Raw genomic sequence first — 27,167 nt, 5'->3', positions numbered from 1 at the left:
TTTAAATCTTATCACTGCTATCTTAAAATTCAACCAGAATGAGTTTTATTTGCAAGAAAATAAACATAAAAGAAATGTTTGTTGACATTGTGGCATAAACATAAAAAAAAGGCAACTGTTTATGTAAATGGAATGCAATGCTTTTTACATGCGGAACATAGTTACAATCAGATTATTAAATGGCGGGCCACAATGTTTGTTTAGTCTCCGCCTCGCACCTTGAGTGCATTTCTTATTGTTTTTATTAAACAACTAAAGATGTCACTGTGGCTACTCACTTTTTACCGGAAATAATATTTGCGCATGCATGAAAACGCTAAAGAATCTATAGCGCTACATTAGCCGCTAACCAGGAAGTAACTAGCGGCTATCGCTAGCACTATGGATTCTTTAGCATTTTATGTCTAAATAATTACTAAATAATTAAATAATTACTCTTAAAAGGAGATATATCTAGGGAGTAATAACTGTATAAATCTGTATTAACCAAATGGGGTCTAAGAAATGTTAACTATATAATAAACATTTTCCATTTATTACATTATTTAATCAATTTAATTGATTACACAGTTTAATTAAGATACTTAAAAATGTGTACTGCATTAATTTTATTCTATTTTATTTTTATGAAATATTATAAAATATAATTTTCTATATTATATTAACAAGCAGGAATTTTATTTCAAAATAGTTTATGAATGTAAACTGCTCAAATGTTTACAATAAACTTAGTTAATAAATAAACTTTTATATTTATTTTAAAAGTTTTTTTAATTTTATATTTTGCATTTCTTCCCCTAACTGTACTAAAATTTAATCGTACCGTGACTAACAAACCGAGGTACGTACCGAACTGTAATATACATATATACACCACCAATACATACATATAATAACGTGTTCTATCTAGCATAAAATAACACGTTAACACAAATTTATTTTAACAGCACAAATTTTATTAACGCGTGATTAATGCAGAGCAAGCCTTTATAAATAAATAAATATTAAAGAGGCAACATTAAAACCTTCAAACATCACACAATTATTCAAGATGTCCTTTCTTTACTCAGACATAAAAAAAAATAAGAAAACTCCACCAAAAATAATTTTTAATCACTAAACAGAAAAGAAATGTGTGATTAAGTTGTGTTATACATTTTTGTTTTTCTGAGAATATATATCTGTCATTGACATGGGATACTATATGTGGATTATAGGAAAAAAGTCTACATGCCCTTATGAAATTGCAGGTTTTTCAAATATAAAGATAGAATTACAACATCAATATCAGACTTGTTACATCTTTAATGTAATCTTCCTACTAATAAAATCGAAAGAAATGAAATAAATATAAAAAAATCGGGATAATTTTAAATAAAACACTACAATACACTGATTGCAACTTTTTGCACACACTTTCATACATATGCAAATGTATGTTTATTATTAGTAAAACCTTATTCAATGTAGAGCATGAAGACAACATTTTCTTGTAAATGTTTTACCGTAATTATGTTTTAAATATATGTATAGGTACTTTTCTGGATTGCTCCAGGATTGATTTAATGTATTAATTGATGAAATAAAAATAATGTTCAATGCAGGAAATGTATATCCATGGGACTTCATCATCTTTAACTTATCTTTTTAAACAATATCAACTTTGATGATGGACAGTAAAGCTCAAAGTGTCTTCTTTCCAAAAGCTAAATTGTGTATGTAGCACATTTTTGTCAGGAGCTGTTAACATTTTAATTTGGGTAGGGCATTTCAGCTGTGAGTCCTAAAATTTGTGCTGGGTGGGGCGACATAGTCTCAGATAAATGTTTGTAGAAAACAAATTTTTTATGATATCTTCATTCAGTTAAAAATATAACTCATGAGACATGTGGCTTTTAACCCATTACTTTTCTGGATTGCTACATTACTGATTTCATGTATTTATATATGAAGAAAAAAAAATCAATTCAGGATTTTTTTTTTTTACGGTTCTTCATCATATATAACTTTCTATAACTTATTATCTTTTTAAGCAATATCAAACTTAAATAATGTACCGGTACATAAAGCTCAAAGTGTCTTCTTTTTAAAGATGTAGCCCACTTTTATCAGGAACTGTTAACATTTAAAATTAGGTAGGGCATTTTCAGCTGTGAGTCCCAAAATCTGTGCGGAAGGCTAACAGGTTTCAATAAAGTGATACCAGAGAAACTGTACCTCTTCTAACTTTCATGTGAATTACATAATCAGGTAATATTTGTTTGTGAATTGGTTGTGAATTTAAAATTAAAAAAGTAGACATTTTGAGCTTTTATATATTTATTATGACTGTGCGGCAAGTATTCACTGAGATTCAGGTTGTTTTATTTATGTGTTCAGTGAGATGACTGAGACGCACCCTGTCTCTTTTTTTTATTTTACAAGAGCAAAGAGTTTTGGTGTTATTATGAGTGTATACACATAAAAGTGGACCCTTTACAGATTAGAATGATGTATTGCTATTATCTGTAAATTTAAGTTTGTTTGAAAGTTATGACGAAAAAAATGTCACAAAATGCACCGGCACGTTTGTCAACCCCAAAGGGTCTTTTGACCGATGTGTACATCATGCCATTTTATTTTTTATTTTTTTGCTTGATATAGGACTTGGGACATATATAAATGTTTATTGTTTTGTAAAAAATGTGGAGTTTATAATGTTTTTTTAATATCTGAGTAAAGAAAGGATGGCGAAATAAATGTGTGCTGCATTGAAGGTTTTAATTTGACCTCTTTTATATTTATTTATTTATTTATATGTGTAATAAAAATTGCCAACAGAATATATATATATATATATATATATATATATATATATATATATATATATATATAAGCCTTAATATATATTTATATAAATATTCTCTATACAATTATTCTGATAACCAAAATAATTACCCAGATCAGTTAAAAAAAACAATTACATTTTTATTAAGTTTTCATTTTAGAGCCATGAAAATCTGCAGTCCCTTTCTAGTTCTAGTAATTGATTGAGCATATAAGTACTGTAATTGCCTGCAACAGTGCAAATTTGTACATTGAACTGCACGCGTCAATGGGCACAAGAATCCAAAAATAAAAGCAGGCCATTCAAGAAATGCTAGATAACTCTTACAAGCGCTTACACTTACACTTTACATTTTTTCACTGAAGTTAAAGTAAAGAATTATGGGCTTTGACATGTACTTAATTAGAAAGTAGCCATTACTATTAACTGCTTTAGTGTCATGCTGGTAACTGGACCTCACATCATATTCATATATTAGTACAAAAGAATTTTAAATGTTGTTACCTAATGAATGTATACAGGCCGAACATTTACCATATAGAACACAAGCAGAGAAAAGATGATAATCAGGTGATCAGGAATGTCTCTGTTCTTAGCAATGTTTACATCCCTCCCTCTGTCTTGTGGTGAAATGATACACCAGTGGTAGGTTGAAAAAGCCACAAGAAATAGATTAAAATAAACACATTTAGAATCACATTCAGAATCCCAAATTAAATATCTGTCTTTACTCTGAAATTTTTATTTAAGAGAAGCTTGATTTATTCATCCTCATTGGGAAAATTTGCTATAACATTATGGTTTTGTATGGATTGAATTAGTTCCTGTGAAGATAATTAATTTCCTGAATATCAGAATGTGATTCTGAAAGAGATACGATCCTATTCAGCCATTAAAAAACTTTTAACAGAATGATTTTTTTTTTGGATATCAGGTCGGATATGATATCAGCACAGAGGCTCCTCAGAACAATGGAAAGAAGAAAAAGAAAGATAAAAATTTGGATGAGCTTAAGAAAGAGTCAACTTTGGTGAGAAACTTTCCTACTCCCACCAGCCAAAAACCAGCCATGTCCTGTACATTACACGCTGTGTAAAAAGTAAATCAAATACCACTATTTGTGTGTTTTGTTGCAGGATGATCATAAGCTCTCTCGGGATGAGTTGTCTGCTCGCTATGAAGTGGACCTGTTTAATGTAAGATTATCTTTTATTAGTGATATTCCTTCATTAATATAAAAAAATAAATCCTGAAGCTATTGGCTATAATCTAGATTAATGCACCATGACTTATTTTAACTAATATGAGATTCGTAATGCTGTGTCTGTTTTGCAAACATGCTCAGAGTCTGAGCTTAGTGGACATTAATTTAAGAACCACAGCTGGAAAGCAAGTACCCACCCTGAATGAATACCAAAAATATAACATGTTTTTTGATCTACCATGGTCCTCACAAGAAGCTATGAATTAATACTAGATTTTACTATTACTCATCTCAAATGAGAATTACCATATTTCACATATTTATTACAGATATATACAGACAGATGCAAATGCAGCAAATGTGTTTTTTTATTAAGGAAGCTGGCAGACGAATGTCAAATGTAAATCCTAAACAGTAACAGTAAACTGGATTATCATTGAGACCACAGAAACTGCAAATATCTTGTGGTCCATCCCATAGACAACCTTTACTGAACAATTCACACAAAACAACTTGCTGACAGGAGTGTACCAGTGAATTTTTTTTGTTTATTATGCCAGGACAGATTTAATAGAGTCTCCCTTAGAGTGCCAAGTGCTTTCTCTAGACTTTGTCTGTGGAGTCTTTTAACAGAAAACATCAATGCCTCGTTCTGAGCTACCAAGGCTCTTTTCTGAAAGATCACTGTCCAGAGTGGTTAAAGCAACAGAAAAGACCATGACAACTTATCTTCCTTTCATCACATACATTTACACACAGCAATACAGGACCAGGGCCAGGAGAAAAGTCAAAAACTTTCACCATACTGGACACAAGCTCTTCTCAGTGCCTGTATCAAGTAGGGTTACTGGATCTTGAGGACCAACAATGAGCAAAGAGGAGTTTTTTCCTGCTGGAAAACCAGTTACACAGACACACAAGCACATTAACACTACTTTGAACTATTAAATTGTATTTAAGAATATTATGCACACTGTAAAGTTTCTGTATATGAAAAGCATAAGATATTATTTTTTTAATAATATATCCTTGACTTCTATTAGGTGATATACACAGGAAATAAGGGGCATAGACAACATAAAAAATTGGTTAGCAAGGGTTTATTAGTCAAGAAATAACAATAAATAAAAAAAGTAATGCAATTAAAGCATTATTCATGAGTAAGAAGATACATGGAAGAGACCCCTTTTCCTGCAGGTTGTTATGCATTTTGCTCTCTTAGCATGAGGGAAAATTTTTGACATACCCATCTACTAACAACTCCAAACTGGCATTGATCATATTTTGGGCTGCTTTCAGGAGGGCAAGGAAGCAAACATGGTGCACCTTGGCATAAAGCAGGTGGTGAGTCAGTGACAAGCTCACCAGGGTTGTGGTGGTAGAAAAGTTTAAGCAAGTCTGCTCAGGCTTGTCAGCACCCAGGTTCAAGATGCTGACCTTCAAGCAGGTTGTGCTTCAAATCAGATCCAAGGACTGAATTGTCATGGTAGAGCTAAAGGATGCGTACTTTTATGTATCCACCCTATCTTCTCACAGGAAGTTCCTGAGGTTAGCTTTAGGGGCAGAAGCTTACCAATACCAGGTTCTTCTGTTTGGCCTTGCCCTTTCAACCCATACCTTCACAAAATGTGTGGATGCGGCTCTGATTCCCCCGAGGTCTCAGGGCATCTGCATCAGGGCATCAGGGTATCTGCATCAGGGCATCGGCAACTGCATCTGCATATGGCCCTTGGCATCGAGATGTCATTCTCGCCCACATGAAGTTGTTGGGGTTTAGGCTGAACACCGGGAAAAGTGTTACTCTCTCCATTACAGAGAACCACCTATCTCGGTGTCATATGGGATTTGACTACTTTGCGCGCACAGCTTTTCCCTGCCCGCATTGTGGCCATCCTTACACCGTCAGGAAGGTCAGAGAAGGGCAGCCTCTCACTGTCAAGCAGTTCCAAAAACTGCTAGGGCTTATGGCAGCTGCGTCCAGTGTGATTCCACTTGGCCTGCTGTACATGAGACCCCTTTAGTGGTGGCTCAGGACCCATGGGTTCTCACGGAAGGGCAACGTCCTTTACACCATTAAGGTCATGCCTTAGTTCCTTAGATGTTTGGAGAGATCCCCGGTTCCTATCTCTATGCCCTGTACTGGGAGTCCCCGGTCGTCGCTTAATGCTAATGACAGATGCATCCCTCACAGGGTGGGAAGTGATCATGAGTGGTCACTCTACCCGAGGTCTGTGGAAAGGGCCCATCTTTGCTGGCACATCAACTGCCTAGAGATGCTGGCCGTGCTTCTAGCACTAAAGCATTTCCTCTCGAACCTCAGAGGTCACCACATGTTGTTCCGTACGGACAATTTACACCCTGGGCCGGTTAAACGAGGCTGGGGTTGAGACCTGGGGAATGGCGGCTTCCCAATGTGATGGAGCAGGTTTGGGAGAAATTCGGAAGAGCCCCGGTGGATCTGTTCACGCCTCAATAGACGTCACACTGTACCCTCTGGTTCTCCCTTACTCCTCCACGCCATGGCTCAGGCGTGGCCGAGGCAGCGTCTGTACGCCTTTACCCCCATTGCGCTGCTTCCAGGAGTTCTGGAGAGAGTTTGCCGGGACAGAGTCCGTCTCCTCCTGGTAGCTCCAAGCTGGCCAAGCAAACCATGGTTCGGGGACCTGGTAGCTCTCCTCGAGCAAACTCCTTGGGGGATTCCTCTGGGAGATCTTCTTTCCCAGCTCAGGGGTGCCATATTTCACCCCTGTCCGGATCTGTGGAGGCTGTGGCTGTGGCCCCTGAGGGCCTCCATCCACCCTAAAAGTCTAAGCGGCGGCCATTTTGGCTTATCACGCCCCCATGGTCGGGCAATCTCTGGCAGAGACCCAATGGTAACAGGTTTTTTTTGCATGGCACCCGGAGGCTGAGGCCCGACATAGAGTGCCTGGGTGGGACCTGGCCATCGTTTTGGGGGCTCTGTCTAAGCCCCCCTTCGAGCCTCTAGCCGAGGCAACTTGGAGGCACCTTTTAATCAAGACCGCATTCTTGTTGCCCATCTGCTCTTTCAAAAGAATAGGGGTCCTTTCTGTGGCCTCCCTTCTTCCTGGAGTTTACCCCAGGAATGGCTAGTGCCTTCCTGTACCCCCATACGGGTTACATCCCATACAGGCATTCTATCCTCTGTTCCAGGCCAAAGACCAGGAGAAACTGATCGGTGTGCACACTGGACACCTACGTTCACAGGACGGGTCCTTGGAGAAGGGCCGATCACCCAAAAGAGGCCTCCCTGCTAATAAGCAGACCCTGAGCAGATGGATTGTTGATGCTATCACATCATCTTATGAGTCCTCTAGTCTCCTCGCTCACTTCGGGGTCAGAGCTAACTCCACCTGGAGTGTGGCTGCCTCAAAATCTTGGTCCTCTCGAGTTCTTCTCCAAGACATATGTAATGGTATGGTATGTATGATATGTATGGTCGTGATGTTTACACACATTATTTCAGTGTGTGAACACTCAGGCGCGTTCCCAAAGCGTTTCGACACAGCGTCTCGTTCCCTCAGGGAACTAGGGTTACATACTAACCTAGAAACGTTTCACCTCCTCTGCATCTCCAGCCATCTTTGGTTCCTGTGGAACTATAAGATCAAGAGGCTTGGTTTCTAAACTAGGACAACAATAAACATAGCCAATGCTCGGGGTCCACCAGGCTCTTAAAATACAACTGAAATTGCAACAGATAGTTGTCTGGTAAGTTGAAAAGCCATTTAAGTGTTCCAAGTATATAAAAGTTAATTGATGATGATGATGATGATGATGATGATGATGATGATGATGATAATAATAATAATAATAATAATAATAATAAAACACACTAGCATAGTTTCCTGATGCACTGGATGAACACTGGATTATAACATATAAAGGCGTTTTTAGTAAAATACTAAACCAATCCAAAAGTTTCCAGTATGTTTCAAATAAATACACAATCTAATCAAAGCACAAAATCATGAACAAAGGTCAAATCCCCATCACAATGTGATAGAAATTTTAAGAATAAACTGTGGTGTTCAGGGCAGGTTGTGGAGCTTTACAAAATAGGAAGTGGATAGTCTGCATCTGTTTGCCAAACTTTTGCCAGGCATTGTAGCAGAACTCTGCAAAAGTACAATCCAATGTCACTTACATCACCCCAAGTTGTTTAGAGTGGTTTCAAGAAAAAAGCCCTTGCACTTTCATGCAAAAAAACAAACACAATCATGTTCAGTTTGCCAAAGAAAACTAATACTTTTCCGGTAAAGGACCTGAACATTTTGATACATGGCATCATGATATTACTGTAAATGAACAACTGACTCTCTCTGCCAGAAAGCTAAAAATGGGCCATGGTTGGTTCTTCAAACAGGACAATGCTCCACATGAGCAAAAATTATTTGCTTATCACAAAATCAATGTACTGTCATGGCCTGCCATTTGAAGGATGTGCAGAGATTCTGTATTGAGAAATTAATGAACCCATTGTATGTCAATTCTGCATTTGATTGTCATCTGCTTCTGTTCCTCAGGGCCTGACCCATAAAAGAGCAATGGAGCTTCTGGCAGAGCATGGGCCTAATGTCCTTACTCCACCTCCAACCATCCCAGAGTGGGTGAAATTCTGTAAACAGTTGTTTGGAGGGTTCTCTATCCTTCTGTGGATAGGTGCTGTCCTGTGCTTCCTTGCTTATGGTATCCAATTTGTAAGTGAGGATGAGCCAGCCAATGACAATGTGAGTGTAGTGCTAAACCAATAAAAAAAGAATATACAGTATGTGCCAATCTGCTTTTAACCATTTCAAAAATTTTGTTTTGTTAGTCATGGAAAATGGATAAACATCATGTTAGCTATCAGTGCTAAACAATTAAGTCATTTTTTTCCCATTTTATATTTTCACGAATTAACCCTACATTTAAAGTTTATTTCTATAGTTTATTTCATTGTCTCAAAGCAGCTTTACAGAATTTTACATATCTTTACTGTGTAAGACATTTAACCTTTTAAGCCACATTTTTTTGTTGCAATTATTATATAAAAAATACACACTGCTTTTTAATTAAGTGTTTAGTGGTTGTTAAGTACAAATTTGCACCAAGCCACTGATTTCTTCAAGAACTGTAATTTTTGTCAAATTAAAATCTGAGCTACATTGATAATAATAATTGTTTCCTTTTCTACCTTAATGTGAAACAGTTATATTTGGGAGTAGTTCTGGCTGCTGTAGTCATCATAACTGGTTGCTTTTCCTATTACCAAGAGGCTAAAAGTTCACGCATCATGGACTCCTTCAAAAACATGGTGCCACAGGTCAGTACCAAGCACAAATGCTGCACATTACAATGCTTCTAATACCAAGTACATTTCACTTTGAATATAACTATGTACACACAAAATAATTTTTAATTCTATGGTTTTGCATATCAGGACATAATAAAAAAAATCATCTGGTCCTCTGCAGGTCTTAAAATGAGATGGAAACCTCAGATGAAAAACAACACGACATATTACATATTTGTCATTATTAGTTTTTTTTATAACGAATATAAAGCCAAAAAGGAAAGGGCATGTGCAAGAAAACAAGGCACATCTATAGTTCTTCCATACTACTGAAGAGGCTAAGATGCAGCTAGGTGCTGCTAGTTACAGTGGGGCAAAAAAGTATTTAGTCAGCCACCAATTGTGCAAGTTCTCCCATTTAAAAAGATGAGCGAGGCCTGTAATTTTCATCATAGGTACACTTTAACTATGAGAGACAAAATGAGAAAAAAAAAATTCAGAAAAATCAAATTGTCTGATTTTTAAAGAATTTATTTGCAAATTATGGTGGAAAATAAGTATTTGGTCAATAACAAAAGTTAATCTCAATACTTTGTTGTGTACCCTTTGTTGGCAATTACAGATATCAAATGTTTTCTGTAAGTTTCCACAAGGTTTTTACACAATGTAGCTGGTAGTTTGGCCCATTCCTCCATGCAGATCTCCTCTAGAGCAGTGATGTTTTGGGGCTGTTGCTGAGCAACACGGATTTTCAACTCCCTCCAAAGATTTTCTATGGGGTTGAGATCTGGAGACTGTCTAGGCCACTCCAGGACCGTCAAATGCATCTTACGAAGCCACTCCTTTGTTGCCCAGGCGGTGTGTTTGGGATCATTGTCATGCTGAAAACTCAACCAGGTTTCATCTTCAATGCCCTTGCTGATTGATGGAGGTTTTTACTTAAAATCTCATGATACATGGCTCCATCCATTCTTTCCCTTACATGGATCTTTACATGGATTCTTTCTCCTCCAAACACGACAAGTTGAGTTTTTACCAAGAAGTTCTATTTTGGTTTCATCTGACCATATGACATTCTCCCACTCCTCTTCTGGATCATCCAAATGCTCTCTAGCAAACTTCAGACGGGCCCAGACAGCTAGAGAGCTGGGACCAAAGTAACAAAGGCTACTATCAGTAACACACTACGCCGCCAAGGACTTAAATCCTGCAGTGCGAGACGTGTTCCCCTGCTTAAGCCAGTACATGTCTGGGCCCGTCTGAAGTTTGCTAGAGAGCATTTGGATGATCCAGAAGAGGAGTGGGAGAATGTCATATGGTCATTCACTAGGTCCCCCCGTGTGGTTCTGGGATTTTTGCTCACCGTTCTTGTGATCATTTTGACCCCACGGGGTGAGATCTTGCGTGGAGCCCCAGATCGAGGGAGATTATCAGTGGTCTTGTATGTCTTCCATTTTCAAATAATTGCTCCCACAGTTGATTTCTTCACACCAAGCTGCTTACCTATTGCAGATTCAGTCTTCCCAGCCTGGTGCAGGTCTACAATTTTGTTTCTGGTGTCCTTTGACAGCTCTTTGGTCTTCGGGAGTTCCTGATCATCGCACAGTGCTACGACGGATGCGCCCCTAATGGGATGGGGGGGTCATGAGTGGCCGCTCTGCGCAAGATCTATGGGAGAGTCCCCATCTATAGTGGCACATCAATTGCCTAGAAATGCTGGCCATGCTTCTGGCTTTGAAGCACTTCCTCCCAGACCTCAGAGGCCATCATGTGTCGATCCGCTCAGACAACACCTCAGTGGTCAGGGGGGGTCCAGGGGGGTCTGCGTTCATGCCACCTGTACAGCCTGGCACGCCAAATCTTCCTGTGCGCCCAGGGGAAGCTGCTTCCTTAGAGCAGCTTATATCCCAGACTGTTTGAACGAAGCAGCAGACACCCTGTCGAGACAGGAGTCCAAGCCCGGGGAGTGGTGCCTCCACCCTCAGGTGGTGGAGCAGATTTGGGAGAAATTTGGCAAAGCCCAATTAAACCTGTTTGCAACTTAAGAAACGTCACACTGTCCCCTGTGTTCTCCCTACATCCTCCAGCCCCGCTGGGACTGGATGCCATGGCACAACCGTGACAGAGACTGCGCCTTTATGCCTTCCTTCCTGTCGTGCTGCTTCCGGGAGTATTGGAGAGAATTTGCTGGGACAGAATCCGTCTCCTGCTGGTAGCCCCATGGTGGCCGGGCCATCCGTGGTTCACAGACCTGGTGGCCCTCCTCAAACAGCCTCCATAAAAGATTCTTCTGAGGAGGGCTCTCCTCTCTCAGTTGGTTCAGTGCAGGAGTTTCTGCAGGAGCAGCTTGCAAAAGGGTTGTCTCCGTCCACTATTAAAGTCTACGTGTCTACGCGTATCACGCCCCCATGTCTGGGCATTCACTGGGCAGAGACCCACTCCTGATGCATTTTCTCTGTGGCCCCCAGAGGCTGAGGCCCCCAGTGCGTCTTTTTTTATGGAGCCACTTGTCCGTTAACACTGCGTTCTTGCTGGTTCGGTCGTCCCACGACCTGTCAGGCTCCAGGCATTTAATCCTCCTCCATTCCAGACCCCAGACCAGGAGAGATTGAGCCGGCTGTGATCGGTCCAAGCACTGGACTGCTATGTCTGCCGGACAAGTCCCTGGAGGAAATCAAAACAATTGTTCATCTGCTACGGCCCTCCGAGGAGAGGCCTTCCTGCTCATAAGCAGATGCTCAGAAGATGGATTATTGATGCTATTGCGTCTTCTTACCAGTCCTCTGGTTTTCCCGCTCCATTCGGGTTCAGAGCTCACTCTACCCGGAGTGCGGCAGTTTCCTAGGTTTGGTCCTCTGGAGTATCCCTCCAAGACCTCTTACCTTTGCCAGGTATTACAACCTTTACTTCTGTGCCACTCCTGGCACCTCTGTCCTTTGACCTAGCTGTGCTCATTCACACTAGTCAGGGTCGGTGTGGTGTTATTGGATTCTCGTTCCCAAAGCGTTTCGACGCAGCTTGAGTTCCTGAAAGGGAAGGTCTCTAGGTTACGTATGTAACCCTAGTTCCCTGAGTGAACTAAATGCTGAGTTTCTATACCACACCTCCGGCATCCCTTTAGCGCTTCCTTCTCGTTTACAGAAGCTAAAGCCGGCTTCTCTCCATGGGCATTTTATACTTCCTGGTTGTGACGTTACCCCGCCGGTGACAGCATGCCTTCAATTTTGACTGAATAAACTTATTATTCAGAGAATAGACAATGCAGTTGCTTTCCCAAAGCGTTCTGACGCAGCGTCTTGTTCCCTCAGGGAACTAGGGTTAAATACATAACCTAGAGACATTTTGTTTGTATGTGTATTTTGTATGTTCATTAATATCAGGTTAAGTTAATATTTATTTTAGTGAACGGTGTTCATGTGTGCAATGTAATAGCAATGCTATGTTCAAATAGTGTTTTATTATACATGGCAACTGACAATTTTTTATTTTTTTTATTCTGTTAGGTTGCAACCATATACAAAATTTAAAGAACAATGACTGCAATTTGTCAAGGAACAATTGCTACCCTGTTATGGAAATTTGGCTTACTTAAAAAAATGCCAACGAGTCAATGAGTCTTAACAGTATTTGAGTCCTAGCACTCCTAACAAATGTTATATATATTTTTTTCCACACAAACAATTTAACTAAGCAACTAGTAAGCAACTGATTCAGGAACTTGCCAGATGAGCAGAGCAGCAGCTAGCTTGGACAGGAATTGGATAACTCACATGCCATATCTTGATATTTTTAGAAGTGTCATATGCTGTCCATTTTATTTAGTATGATCATAAACAGGGCTGGTAAGTTAACCATGGTTAAGTGATTTATATACTTAACAAATAATATTTACTAAATAATACTGCTAATACTTTACTAATAATACTTTATTTTAGCATAGTTATCATGAATGAAGTGATTATATACTATATGAGTTAAAAACACCAAACAATAAAAGTAAAAGCAAACACCGTAATAATTATTAGTTATTATGTTTTGTTACTGATTGTTGATACGATTACTCAGGTAAACTAACTGAGAGCTTTAATTAAGATGTGTCATTCACCAATAACACCTTTATCACCTCCTCTGATTTTGTTTCTCTCTCTCTCTCTCTCTCTCTCTCTCTCTCTCTCACACACACACACACACACACACACACACACACACACACTCTTTTTACTGTTTTATAGCAAGCTTTGGTGATCCGTGAGGGTGAGAAGAAGCAGATTAATGCAGAGGAGGTGGTTCTGGGAGACCTGGTGGAAATAAAAGGGGGTGATCGCATTCCGGCTGACCTACGGATTATCTCCTCCAGTTCCTGCAAGGTAGGAGAGAATGAAGGGAGCTAAGTCAGACTCAAAAACAGAGAATGAAAAATATAAAAAACTTCAATGCCATTAAAATAAAAGGGATAAAATTTAATGCTTCCTCACATTCATACATAAAATGCAAATAATTTCACACAAAAACCCCCATACAAACAAAAAGAAATCTTATATAAAAAATAATAGACACTCTACTAATTTTATTTATTTATTATTTAAATATATATTTAAATACTGTGTAAAACTAGTATTTATTTGTCAATGATGTTAAAGAGTTAATTAATATATTATAAATATTATTATAATATTTTATAGACTAGATTAGGGAACTGAACAAGTGTTTCGATTTCAGTGCTCATTGCTGGGCCCTCAAACAAGGTCGCAAAACTTTAACAACATGCTTTGGTTGTTTAAATAAGTGAGGCTGGATAAGGGTGTCTACCAAATGACAAATGTATGATAAGTTTTTTTTCTCACTGTACAAAGTCTGAAAAAGTACAAAAAGCATTTGTTCTTTTATAATTGCTTAGTATAAAAGAAGTGTTATGGTTTAAATAATTATTAGCTCAAATCTAGTACTCTTGTAGGGATAGGCAGTATTTCAAATATAAACTAGGATTTTGTGATTTGGATTTAATAGGGTTGATGAAAATGGCTTCATATTTGGTATCAAAATACTTTAGTGTTTTGTATTTTTGTAGTTTTAAAATACTGTAAAATACTCATAGAAATGTGGCCACTGACTGGTGCCTACTCAGTAGTTTTTCCAGACTTGTTGAGATCAGAACAGAAAATTTATTCATATGGAAGAAGGTCAAGGTAAGTGTGCAGGCTGCCAGTTTTCAAATAAGTGTACAATGATTGATAAATAAATAATTGATTGCCGAATATTATACCTATTGCATAATTGACTGCCTGACACATAATACATAATTATTATATTTATGATTAACAATCAAATGATTGTTAGTTAGGAACTAGTTGCTATAAATACAGGTGCCATCATATGTTTTCTTATGAATGACCTGTTTTTCATGAGTCAGTGTTGCTGATGCAAAGTAGCCCTTCATTACCAAACACCAAGTAAATCAATTAGGATACAATTATGAGTCAATCACAAACTGTCAAACATTAAACTGTTGTTTACTTTAAAACTTACTTTCATCTGGGAGATCACAGGGGTATGTATGTGAATATTTGATCTGCCGCAAATGTAAATGTAATCTGTTAACATGTAAACATTGTTTACTTAATTCAGTGTAATGGTGAAGGAATGATCAAATAGGCCAATTGTTGGAAGGTTTGCAAAGAAATGTAAACAATTAAAAAGTATTTTTTAAATACAAAAATACAGTAGTTTATTTTGATTCTTGGTGTGGCTGCTGTATTTTGTAGTTTATTTTAATTCACTTACAGTTAAGGTATTTATTTTTAAGTACATTTAGTCCAACCCGGCACTCTTGCCTGATAGATCCACATTACACAAAATAAAACTCTACTAAACCAGCTACTTCTGTTAGCCACCTATCCATCTACCATGAATTAATTAATTCTCTAGCATATCACTGTACTAGCAACAAACTGTTGACTGGGAACTAGAACTCTTCTTTTTCTTATATTAATTTCTGTTTGATGCTTTTTGCCATGCAGGTAGACAATTCTTCTTTAACAGGAGAATCTGAGCCTCAAACCCGTTCTCCAGACTGCACTCACGAAAATCCTCTTGAGTCCAGAAACATTGGCTTCTTCTCCACTAACTGTGTTGAGGGTAAGAGATTTATTCATTGTAATTTATTTGCCAAATTGAATCAGTTATAACAAAAATACATCTTTGTTTTCCCAGACAATTTAGACATTTTACAGAGGAAGCTCAGGGTTGATAGTTCACGCTGCACTCTTGTGATTTATCTATATTCAGGCACTTAAAGCTATAGTGTTAACTACATTGTGTAGTATGAGAAGGTCATTGATTCTTGATAGCATTTTCTATAACCTGCTCTACCTACTTCCTGATTAACCTGACAACATTCTAAACTAAAATGATTGGATGATAAAATGAGTGTGATTAAAAAAAAGTGTTGAACTTGAAGGAAAATAGTCACATTTTGCAATTTTTTTTACACACACACATATACATACATGCATACATATATATGTATATATATATATATATATATATATATATATATATATATATATATATATATATATATATATATACACACACACACACACACACACTAGGGCTGCAACTAACGATTATTTTGATAATCGTTTAATTGGACATTTTTTCCTTCTTCTGCTTTGATAAATCGATTAATCGGATTAAAAAACAATTAGATGTTTTGCTTATTATAACTATATAAAACCCTAATTCAGGGTATGTAAAGCATGTATAAAAGTGTACTTTAATGTTGACATTTTAAAGCTTATAGTGGCTGCTTGTTGAGTGCATAGGGGAACTCTCCTTTGAACAAATGCACTCATGCGGGGTTGTTTCTTTCTGTAAAAAAACAAAAACAAAAAACAAAACATAATATTTGAGTATGCAAGGTAAAGCAATTTTTGTAAATCAACATTTGTATTGTTTTTTAATGACAATTGCAGATGGCAAGTTGACAACAATGTTTTGACAATTTTACTTTTCTACACTGGTTTCTTACCAATGGCATGTTTCAAAAATAAAGATATCTGTGAGTTATAGCCATTTTTTCAAGGTGACCCGCCAACTTTGAACATTTTTGGCGACGCTTTGAACACTGAGAAAGAAGTGCTATATTTTTATATATTTTTTATGCTAGATAATTATTGATAAGCGAACATTTCTGAACTAAGTTGTTTCCGATCAGATGAAAAATTTAGGACTAGTTCACAAAAGTATGTTTTTAACAACTTAATTTTATGGAAAAAGTTAACTTTGTTGAGCAAATATGTCAATAGGCATTTTCTTAAAAATTTTTAACGACATTGGCCACTAGGAGGCAATATCGTGTTTTTCAAGTATTGTATATTGCACGATCTTTCAAACATACACTCACTTTTCATATCATTTGATTGATCTTCTCATGCTGAGCAACTTTGTCAATCAAATCCTTCATTAATTATTCTTAATTAGGTTAAAAACTACTCCTAGTTTTTTCATCTGATCTGATCTGATCAACTCAGTTCAGAAATGTTCGCTTATCAATAATTAAAAAAAATATATATTGCACTTCTTTCTCAGTGTTCAAAGGGTTGCCAAAATGTTCAATGTAGGCGGGTCACTTTGACAAAAATGGCTATAACTCATGAGTGGAATGAGATATTTTTACCAAACTTGGTGGACGTGTCTATAAGCTCAATCCTTTATCAAAAAAATATCAATTTGCATAGCTTTGCCACTTGTTGGTGCTAAACAAAGAAAAAATAATAAACGGCTATGACTACTCAACCGTTCATCCGATGACTTGATACCTGCCTTGCAGTGTCTCTGCCCAATGTGCCATAAGGTTTCATTAAGATACCTGCCTATTTAAAAAAAAAACAATTACCAATACATTACAAATTAGACAATGTTACCAGAAGTGTATTACAACGAAACTCTGTGTAACTCGAACTCATGTTCCTAATGTCTTTTTACTTAGAACCTACAGTACCTCAGTTGCTTGAACCCCACTAATCGCTAATAATATTTGTTGTTATGAATTATTATTATTATTATTATTATTATTATTATTTTATTATTATTTTATCTTTTCTATTATCACAAAGAATTGTGAGTTTTGTTGTGTTCTCCATGCATTTGTTCAGTACCGTGGTGTGAGTAAGTGTCCACATTGTCTTATTTTTTTTGTTTTTTGTTTTTTTATAGAAACCATGTTCTATTTTAGACCAAACTGCCAGTGATAGATTTCCTTTTAGCTCAGATTAGCCTGATTACTCTCCTATGATCTCTTCCATAACAAGGTGCTTTCATGCAAACAATTAAGACATTAGATGTTTTTTTCCCCCCACTAATCTCTGTAAACTCTTTATTTGTTAAACCAGCCCAATCTCACAGCATTCATGATATAGTCACAAAATGTAATCTATTGATTCGTGTTCATAGACACGAATTTCCCTCTTTTTTGTGTCACTGAGGACGACTTTATATGTAAAGTATTTCAATGGGAAGTATCTTTGATGCCTCCACCAAAATTTTCTTTCTGCCAATGGATACCATAGACGCATTTTGTTTTTTTCTCGTTTGTTATTGATTTTTTAACCAGGCTCTATTACTCAACATTTAATCAGGATATTTTATCCTTGTTTTTAGAGCTTTATATTCAGTAAGACACTCAATATTAAATATATTCTCATTCTGAAGGTGAGAAAATAAGAAAATCAGTGATTTTCTGATCCACTGTATTATATCTATAAAAAACTGGTTTCAGTGCATAGTAAAAGCAAACACATTGGCCTTGCCATTTAAAAACTTTTAATGTAGATTGTATTTTGGTAGGACACTTCCTGTCTATAACTGGTAAAAATCACTTTTATTTGCATATATTATATTACATAATGTAGTCTGTTTCTAGGTAATCCATCCAAAACTGTCAAGAATTGTGCTATGTAAATAATGTCATGATTTAGTGTAGCATCAACTCTTTTATGTTGTATATATTAATGTATGTATGTATGTGTGTGTGTGTGTGTGTGTGTGTGTGTGTGTGTGTGTGTGTGTGTGTGTGTGTGTGTGTATGTGCGCACAGGCACAGCCTGTGGCATTGTGATTGCAACAGGAGATCGTACAGTTATGGGAAGAATAGCGAGTCTGGCTTCTGGATTGGAGGTTGGCCAGACCCCAATCAACTTGGAAATTGAGCACTTTATCCACATCATTACTAGTGTTGCTGTCTTTCTTGGTGTTTCATTTTTTATCCTCTCGCTCATCCTTGGCTACACATGGCTTGAGGCTGTCATCTTTCTTATTGGCATTATCGTTGCCAATGTGCCTGAAGGACTGTTGGCAACAGTCACGGTAAAGTTTATACCCACACCGACAAATATCACCCTTGCACAGATGCTTGTTGTAACGTTTTCTTCCTAATACACACACACACACACACACACACACACACACACACACACACGAAATTGATTACAAAAAATAATTAACACTACTTAAAATACATTTTATTGTTTCTCTAAACCCGCATAACTGCCATAGACAGGGTTACGTTCCCACCTTGGCTAGGCCTAGGGGAGTGTGGGAACAATAGCCATTTAGATGTTACGGGTTGTTTGGACAAAAAGCAGGACCAGAGTTTAGAGTAGTTATCGTTTTAATGGTCAAGTGCAGTAAGGTAACAAACAATTTCCAAGCGTGTTTCACAGAGTCAAGAAGACTGGACTCACACTGGCAAAAGAACATGGACAGTGCCAAAGAAATGAACATAAGAAAAAGGTCTACTCTAGGCTGTATTTTGCAAGCATAACCTAACTAACAAACAGCAACAGACTAGCTGACTACTCTAGGCTATGCTACCAGAAAATACAGTGGGTGGCACCTGCCCTCCAACTAGGTTGTCTAAACAATAGCAAAACCTACATGGTGGAATGTAGGTGCGTGCAACAAAGACAACTAGCAACAAGCTCGCGCTCCTTTCGTTCCCAGGAGCTTCAGGAGCTGCTTTTGAACGGAAGGCTCCGCCTCCTATGGTCGGGCTCTTGCTCATCATTGGTCCTTTTTTTTTTTTTCAGGCCTCCATTTCAATTGCCAGGTGGCTCCACCTATAGATAGTAAAGAGCTGAAGACAGATCCAATAAGGGGGAAAGCAATAGAAAAAAAACCAGCAGACATGTAACAGACAGTAAGAATTACCTGGGCACATCCGCACAACTTTAGCAGTCTGTCACATTCTGCCAGGTAGCACCATGCTTGCTAATGTGGTAAGGACATATGGAATATCCATAACAAAAGTTGTAGTGGCCTGACTGATTAGCAAGAATTAAATATCTGCCACACCCTGGCATGACAGGGTAACTAGTATTCCCTGTGCATCTAGGCTATGCCAATGAATTGTGAGGTCTTCTTTTGGTGAGAAAAGGTGTAGTAATGTGTGCATTCAGGGTGCACATCTCCAGAATGGCTTGCTCAAATGCTTGCACTGCATAGTCCAAGTGAATACATGGAATCTGTTAAGTAAGAGGAAACATATCTAAGCAAGAAACTGCATAAAAGAAGAAATTCATCTAGGTTGTCAAACTTAGCATTGAATAGAGGCAGTATGGTGCCATGCTAGTGGCATGTAGCCACAGGCCTGCTAGTTGTCATACTAGGTAAAAGAAAAAAGATTAGGTTATTCTCAGACCCAGGTAAGACACATTGCCTGTAGTTCCAAACTGCAAAGTTGACAGCTCCAATTTGTGTGCATGTTGTCCTACTGTACATGTGTACAGGGTGAGAAGAAGAAACAAAAAAGAAATGGCTATTTACAGCAGCGTTTTTTGTTTTTCTATTGTCATTTTACTATGTGACCTTGTTGGAAAGCTTTGGCATGTGTGAACAGTCAAACAAAAAATGCAGGTGATTCTTACTATCCCTGGTGGTAAGGGGGGCTAAAACAGAGCTGTTTTTTTTCTTTTATAGAAACAACACACACAGAAACTACTGTGGCTGCTGGCCATTGTCACTATGAAGAACTGTCTCTGATATTTTCTTTTGGGCTTTCATTGTCTCTGCCTGTGTCTGTTTTCATTGTGTATCTCTCTTTAACAGTGTGTTTTTCGACTTGTCTTCTTCTCTTTGTCTTTGTCTTTACCTAATTTACCACCTGTTGTGTCCATAGAATACTTACCGATTGTCCTGTTTACTTTCTCTATTTCTATGTTTGTCTTCATGTTATTTATGGCTCTTTTAATCTTTTATTCTCCTGTCATCTTTTTCCTATTCTTGACTTCCCATGTCTATGTATTGTGTAAATTGAACTCTTTTGACTAAAGTGTGTCTATCTGCTGTACATTCTTTTCTATCAAACTTACAGACAAATGCAGACTGTGTGAATGAGAATAAATACTGCTCCCTTTCCTTTTGTTCTGTGCAATTCCAGTTTTAATTTAGCTCCTGACACCATTTTAAATGTACTTTACATAAGTCAATTGCTATTTTGTTCTTTTTCTTTCTGCTTCTCTCAATTCAATGCTAATTCAATTTGAATGTTTCAAAGTGTTGGAATTATTTATTTAGTTAGTGCTGGAAATGAATATAGAAATAATCAATAAAATAAATATTATTAACCTTCTCTTTCTCCTTCATCTTATTCCTTATTCTTTTCTCAGGTGTGTCTCACTTTGACAGCTAAACGTATGGCACATAAGAACTGTTTGGTGAAGAATTTGGAGGCTGTAGAGACTTTGGGCTCCACTTCCACTATTTGCTCAGACAAGACTGGAACCCTAACCCAGAACCGTATGACCGTTGCCCACATGTGGTTTGATAATCAGATCTATGAAGCTGATACTACAGAGGATCAATCAGGTTAGAGCTATATTTCAGATAACCAGTTCTTAGGGAGAGTTAGACAGACAGAGAGCCAATCAGCCAAGCCTAACCCTGAGTGATTTGTGTCTTAGTGTTTGGGGTTTGCGCTGCAGTCCATTTTAGTTAACTGTATTGTAAAGAACCTAATTAAAACTCTTGCATATTTATTTATTTATTTATTTATTTATTTACTAGAAATTTCCCCACTGTGGGACGAATAAAGGTTTATCTTATCTTTATCTTATCTTATCTACTTTTAATTTGGGTATGATTCTTTTTTCACAGGCAATGGGGTCTTTGATAAGAGCTCCCCCACCTGGACTGCTCTGTCGCATGTAGCAGCGCTCTGCAACCGTGCTGTCTTCAAACCTGGACAAAAAGATATTCCTATTTTGAAGGTGTTCTCACAAGCACTTTGAATTTATCAATTTTCCAACAATATTGATATCCTAATTAATAAAAACATTTTCCTTATAAGAATGTACTTTTGAACTTACCATGTATGTGGTGAATGTAGATGGAGACTGCAGGTGATGCTTCAGAGTCTGCTTTGCTTAAGTGTATTGAGCTCTCCTGTGGGTCTGTGAAGGCATTTAGAGAGAAAAACCCTAAAGTAGGAGAAATTCCATTCAACTCAACCAACAAGTTTCAGGTATGAACACACAATCACACAATGTAAAGCTTTATGTAAACCAGAGTCTAGGCTGACTGGTAATGTATTTCTAACATAAGCTCTTGCTACAGTGTACAATTTTCTTTATAAATCCATTATAATAAAAAACAGATCCTAAAACACCACATTTTTTAATTTGAAACAACCTTTTAGCTGTCTATCCATGAAAGTGATGAAACTCCATCTGGGCATCTCCTGGTGATGAAAGGAGCTCCTGAGAGGATATTGGACAGGTAAATCAGTGAAAACCATTAAATAGTGATCTTCCCTTTCTTTACTGACATGGCAAATCAGTGCCATTGACAGAACCATACATATTCATTTGTTTTGTTGATGCTATGCTATTAAGTCGTGCACAATTACTGTAAATCTATAACTATGATTTTTTTTATCTGATTAACTCGATAATTTTTTATTGATAATTGCATAATAATAGTTTTGCAATATATAAAGCATTTCATATTGCACTACAATAGCAGTCATTGGTAATCCATAATTGTTCAAATCTGCAGGTGCAGTACAATCATGATTAATGGAAAAGAGCTTCCTTTGGACACTGACTGGAGAGATAGTTTCCAAGTAGCCTACATGGATTTGGGGGGTCTTGGGGAGAGAGTGCTGGGTAAGAAAAGAGACAGTGACTATGCTGGCTCTAGGTAGGTTAAATTATTTCTGGGTAATGCTAAATGAGAGTGTCTGGTAAGACAGAAAAGTCTTCAAAGACTTAGAAGTTGGTGATTTTAAAAATGACTAAGTTTGTGTCTGACAATATACTTATCAGACAGTTATTCAAAAGCAACTCTAGCTGGTTTTGTGGCTGTCTGTGGAGATAATGTGTCTGTTTTTTTTTCCTCAGCCTAATAACACTTCAGTCTTCTTAATTTTTTTTAATGTATCTTTCCGTTTCATTATGTTCTGTTGCATTTAATTTATATTATCCATGCAGGCTTCGCCCACCTGTTCCTGTCACCATCTCATTTTCCGCGAGGTTTTTCATTTGACTGTGAAGACATCAATTTCCCCATGGACCAAATGTGCTTTTTGGGTCTTATTTCCATGATTGACCCCCCAAGAGCTGCCGTGCCTGATGCAGTGGGCAAGTGTCGCTCTGCTGGAATCAAGGTAGATATTCTTTCACTTGTCCACTTATTTGTTTTTTCATTTATGTGCAGAATTTGTAAAAAAAACAAAAAAAAACTCAGCCATATTTATGCTTATATGTTTGCCAAAATGTTTTTATTAAGCAAGTTGTATGTACTTCCACATTTACATTTTAAAATTGATTATCTCTGTTTATATGTAAATTATGCAGAAAAACCTGAACATTTTTGCATCATTTTAACCATCAATGAAACATTCAGTGAGCATTGTATCTCATTTACAAAGGTGATCATGGTAACTGGAGACCATCCAATTACAGCTAAAGCAATTGCTAAAGGGGTTGGCATAATCTCAGAAGGCAATGAGACAGTGGAGGACATTGCAGAGAGACTTAACATCCCATTAAGTCAGGTTAACCCACGGTGTGTTCACCCAAAAGTATATTGTGTATATATTTTTAAAACACTTGATTATTGTGTTTTTCTTGTTTTCCTAAATATGGCAATCAAATGAATTGTTCTTAAGAAATGTATGTGTCAGTGAATTATTTTGTGTGTGTGTGTGTGTGTGTGTGTGTGTGTGTGTGTGTGTGTGTTGGACACAGAGATGCTAAGGCATGTGTAGTGCATGGAGCTGATCTGAAGGAGATGAGTTCAGAGTATTTGGATGATCTCTTGAGAAACCATACTGAGATTGTCTTTGCTCGCACCTCTCCACAACAGAAACTCATCATTGTAGAGGGCTGCCAGCGGCAGGTAGGGGGGTACAGTATGTAAAATGTATTTTAAAAAAAGATTTTTTTTTTGCTGGTTAACCATTAACTATGTTACTATAGTTTTAACTGTAGCACTGATAATAACTGCCACCATAATCTTTTTTTCCCCTGAAAGTTCCAGCCAGCTCATTGTTGGTTCCAAATAATATTATTGTATAAATACAGTTTAAAAAAGTTTAAATACAAATAAGCAGAAAGTTGAAAGTGACAAAACATGCATAACCAATAAAATAAATTGATCCAAAACCTAGTAAAAGAGTAATAGTATATAGATGTTTCCCCTGAGAGCAGAGGGTAGATTCTATAGAAAAGACTGAAAAGGATAAGGGAAAATTTTTGTCTTCTGTGATGGATCTTTTTCATACCCATCAACATAGTTTGAAGTTTCTTATGTTGTTACTGGCCCAAGAAAAAATGCTTCCTAGTTTACAGTATATATAATGTTACATCAGGGTGCAGTAAAACAACCTTCGATGAAACAAATGCACATTGAGGAGCATAGCAAGATTGCAGAGTTACAACTGGCTCTACATAGCTAACAATCTCTGGGGCAGTTTAATCAAAATGATTGTGTTTAAAGGCAGCTTCTTGTCCAATCAGAGATCTAGGCAGTATGATTGCATCACTTTCTCCATGGCGCTTGCTACTCATATTGTGAATTAATATCTTTGTCGTTTTTTTAAAAGACAGAATTAAATGTATATATGCATATAGATATATGCAAATATAAGATGGCACATAACTGACTTGACAAAATGTTGTATTATTGTTTATCAGACATTAAACCCTGTATATTAAACAGAAAATAAATGCTATATTTAAATCATAAGAATATTTGTGAGCTATATTTAATCACATTTCAGCATGGCAATAATACACATTTTCTTTTGTAATCAAATGTTCATTATATAGTTTACATTTTTTTATTTACAAAAGACTGCAATTGAGCTGTACTACCAGTTATGCGGGACATCTGGACATCTTTCAAAGAAGTTTCATTTAAAATTAGCCACCTCTCTTCTCAAAAGACTAACCAAAGCTTTTTTACCTTTACTTTTTTCTACTAGTTGTTAGCATTAAACTAGAGCCAATGTGTAACAATAATGTTTTACAGGGTGCTATTGTGGCAGTGACAGGTGATGGGGTAAATGACTCGCCTGCTTTAAAGAGGGCTGACATCGGCATTGCCATGGGAATAGCAGGATCTGATGTCTCTAAACAAGCAGCTGACATGATCTTGCTTGATGACAACTTTGCATCCATTGTAACAGGAGTGGAGGAGGGTAAGATAACTAAAATATGTATTTGTATTTAATAATGCTATTTCCATTTACATGAAGCAGGGGGTTTCAAGCCCCAATGAACTTCTGTTAGAGCTTGTTGCGATTCCCATTTTTGACCAAGAGATAAATGGGGAAATGAGCATACTGTTTTACAATTGTGTTGAACATTAAATTATATTCGTCAAACAGCATTAAACAGGTCACTGATATTTTAATTGATTAACATCTGATATGCATTCCACAACAAAGGTATTACTGTACACTAAAGACATTTAAGGTCAAAATATGAATATGGGATAATAGATGATGAGATTATTTAATGTCCTGATACTTACATCTTGATGTGTAAAACAACAACATAGAACAACTGTCAGAGGCAGATAGAAGTAAAGGTTTCTTTTTTTATTAAGAACAAACTGACAGACAGATTCAAAACATGAAGTAAAATACTTCGCATTGCTTCACAATTGGCTGAATGTCCAAAGTCTGTTTATGAATGTGTGCATGTGTGGGTACAGGTTAATGTAAGCATTTTAGAGACATGTTATGTTTGGGATTGAAGTTTGTGTTGGCCTTGTTTGTAGGCCACAATGTGTTCTAGAAAGTAGAGTTTCTCTTTCAGATAAAATTTTCTAATGATGTCATTGTGGTTTGGGATGCTTGGCATTGAATTCTTGACAGCTCAGTGGGTCAAAACACTGTGTGCTGGAAATCAGTATTACTTTGTCACCTCAATTATGTACTCCAACTTAATTTAATTGTTGAATGAGTTCAGGCTGTTCTTGACAAGGTAAACAGTAAAAGGGTAGTCCTTTTTTGTACAGTGATGTTTCTGAGGTGGTGAGGGGAATGCTAGTGGTAATTATGTAACAGGCTTGAGTCAGTGAACTTGTAAAGAGAGTAAAAATCTATTGTAAGTTAGGAGAGTTTATTGTGAGTGTACATTATATAACGAAGGCTGATATTTTAGAGAGAGCTTCTTACAACACTTAATGTTTCAAAGATCTTTCATTGCTCTTGTTTAATAGTTTGTGGGTGGTAATTAGATGCAAAGCTGACTGAGAGTCCATGTTTCTCAATGAGGCTGGCCCAGATACTGGAGGTAAACTGCATGTCTTGATCACACACAATGTCTTCAGAGGTCTCATGTAAGAGAACAGAAGTGTAAACCCAAGCGTATGCAAACCAGGCAAAAAGGTGAAGGTGTAGGGACTTTAAGAACTACTCAATGCTAGCAATTATGATTATTTTATTTTATGAGACAAAAGTAATTGGGGTGTTGTTTAGTGGCATAAGATTCCAGCTGGGAAAGTACAAAGCACATTGTCCGGTGAATGAGATTATTGTGTGGATGTGTGTTATCATCTTAAGAAACCAATGGTCTGGTGGATTTGCAGGATGAATATGATGTGCTGGTGAGCTAGCAATCTCTCTGCTGATCCCACATTATAATGCCCAAAAAGATGTGGAGCAGTATATGTCTATAATGTACACAATCACAATTTTTCAAAGCACTGAAGAGGTGCTGGAAGACTGAGGGTGTGCAAGGGAATCTATTTGGCATGACACATTCATTATTCAATTGCATTTCTTTGCCCTGGGTTATAGAGAGTTGCTCTCTGATATCCTTGCCTTTGGGGAAGGTTCAAAACTCATTGGGAGAGTTCCATGAAATCGTCAACAAATATGACCTCAAATGTTCTCTCCTTGTAACCATACAGCTGTAGGGTTATGTCAGGGCATTAGCCAATGAGCAGGATATGGATTTGTGCATATATCTGTTCATTGGAGAACCCTCTTAACTAGAATAATAAAGGTAGCACTACAACAACAACAAAAAAAAACATTTGAAACCCTTTGTTAGAATGGGAGATGAGTGAACTGGGTGATGGGACATGAGGTGCAACCAGAGTTTGGGGAAAACTCAAGGTGGTGGAGATAGTATTGGGGAACATGGTTAACTTATCATTTAACTCAACAAGGTCCTGTAGATGTTTTACTATTACTGTAGTTTTTGTTAGGCTGCTTTTTTTTGCCAGTCCTGCTGCATACAGTAATAATTCAGTAATTGTAATTAAGAGGAGTTGTTTACAGTTATAAACATGATTATAAACATGTTGGAGAAATATGTTGTGCTGAACAG

The 27,167-nt window shown here is 37.1% G+C and overlaps 1 protein-coding gene across 2 annotated transcripts in view; it reads left to right on the top strand.

Annotated features, from left to right (window-relative positions):
• The window catches only part of atp1a2a (ATPase Na+/K+ transporting subunit alpha 2a), a 42,485-nt gene that overhangs the window by 4,011 nt on the left and 11,307 nt on the right, over nucleotides 1–27,167 (top strand). Inside the window, exons 2-17 of one of the 2 annotated variants that reach the window (XM_046877007.1) lie at nucleotides 3,762–3,857; nucleotides 3,964–4,023; nucleotides 8,576–8,779; nucleotides 9,241–9,354; nucleotides 13,557–13,691; nucleotides 15,342–15,459; nucleotides 18,422–18,690; nucleotides 20,991–21,189; nucleotides 21,478–21,590; nucleotides 21,710–21,844; nucleotides 22,019–22,098; nucleotides 22,378–22,487; nucleotides 22,812–22,987; nucleotides 23,252–23,388; nucleotides 23,571–23,721; nucleotides 24,856–25,024. In XM_046877007.1, the coding sequence (XP_046732963.1) occupies nucleotides 3,762–3,857; nucleotides 3,964–4,023; nucleotides 8,576–8,779; nucleotides 9,241–9,354; nucleotides 13,557–13,691; nucleotides 15,342–15,459; nucleotides 18,422–18,690; nucleotides 20,991–21,189; nucleotides 21,478–21,590; nucleotides 21,710–21,844; nucleotides 22,019–22,098; nucleotides 22,378–22,487; nucleotides 22,812–22,987; nucleotides 23,252–23,388; nucleotides 23,571–23,721; nucleotides 24,856–25,024 (2,266 nt within the window). Of the gene's footprint in view, nucleotides 1–3,761; nucleotides 3,858–3,963; nucleotides 4,024–8,575; nucleotides 8,780–9,240; nucleotides 9,355–13,556; nucleotides 13,692–15,341; nucleotides 15,460–18,421; nucleotides 18,691–18,996; nucleotides 19,602–20,990; nucleotides 21,190–21,477; nucleotides 21,591–21,709; nucleotides 21,845–22,018; nucleotides 22,099–22,377; nucleotides 22,488–22,811; nucleotides 22,988–23,251; nucleotides 23,389–23,570; nucleotides 23,722–24,855; nucleotides 25,025–27,167 lie in introns of those variants that run through there. The other variant, XM_046877008.1, reaches the window with a different exon arrangement.

The sequence above is a fragment of the Silurus meridionalis genome, chromosome 20, assembly GCF_014805685.1.
Source record: "Silurus meridionalis isolate SWU-2019-XX chromosome 20, ASM1480568v1, whole genome shotgun sequence".
NCBI classification, from domain to species: Eukaryota; Metazoa; Chordata; class Actinopteri; order Siluriformes; family Siluridae; genus Silurus; species Silurus meridionalis.
The sequence above is the reverse complement of the archived record's forward strand: the minus strand, read 5'-3'. Positions and strand labels throughout refer to the sequence as shown.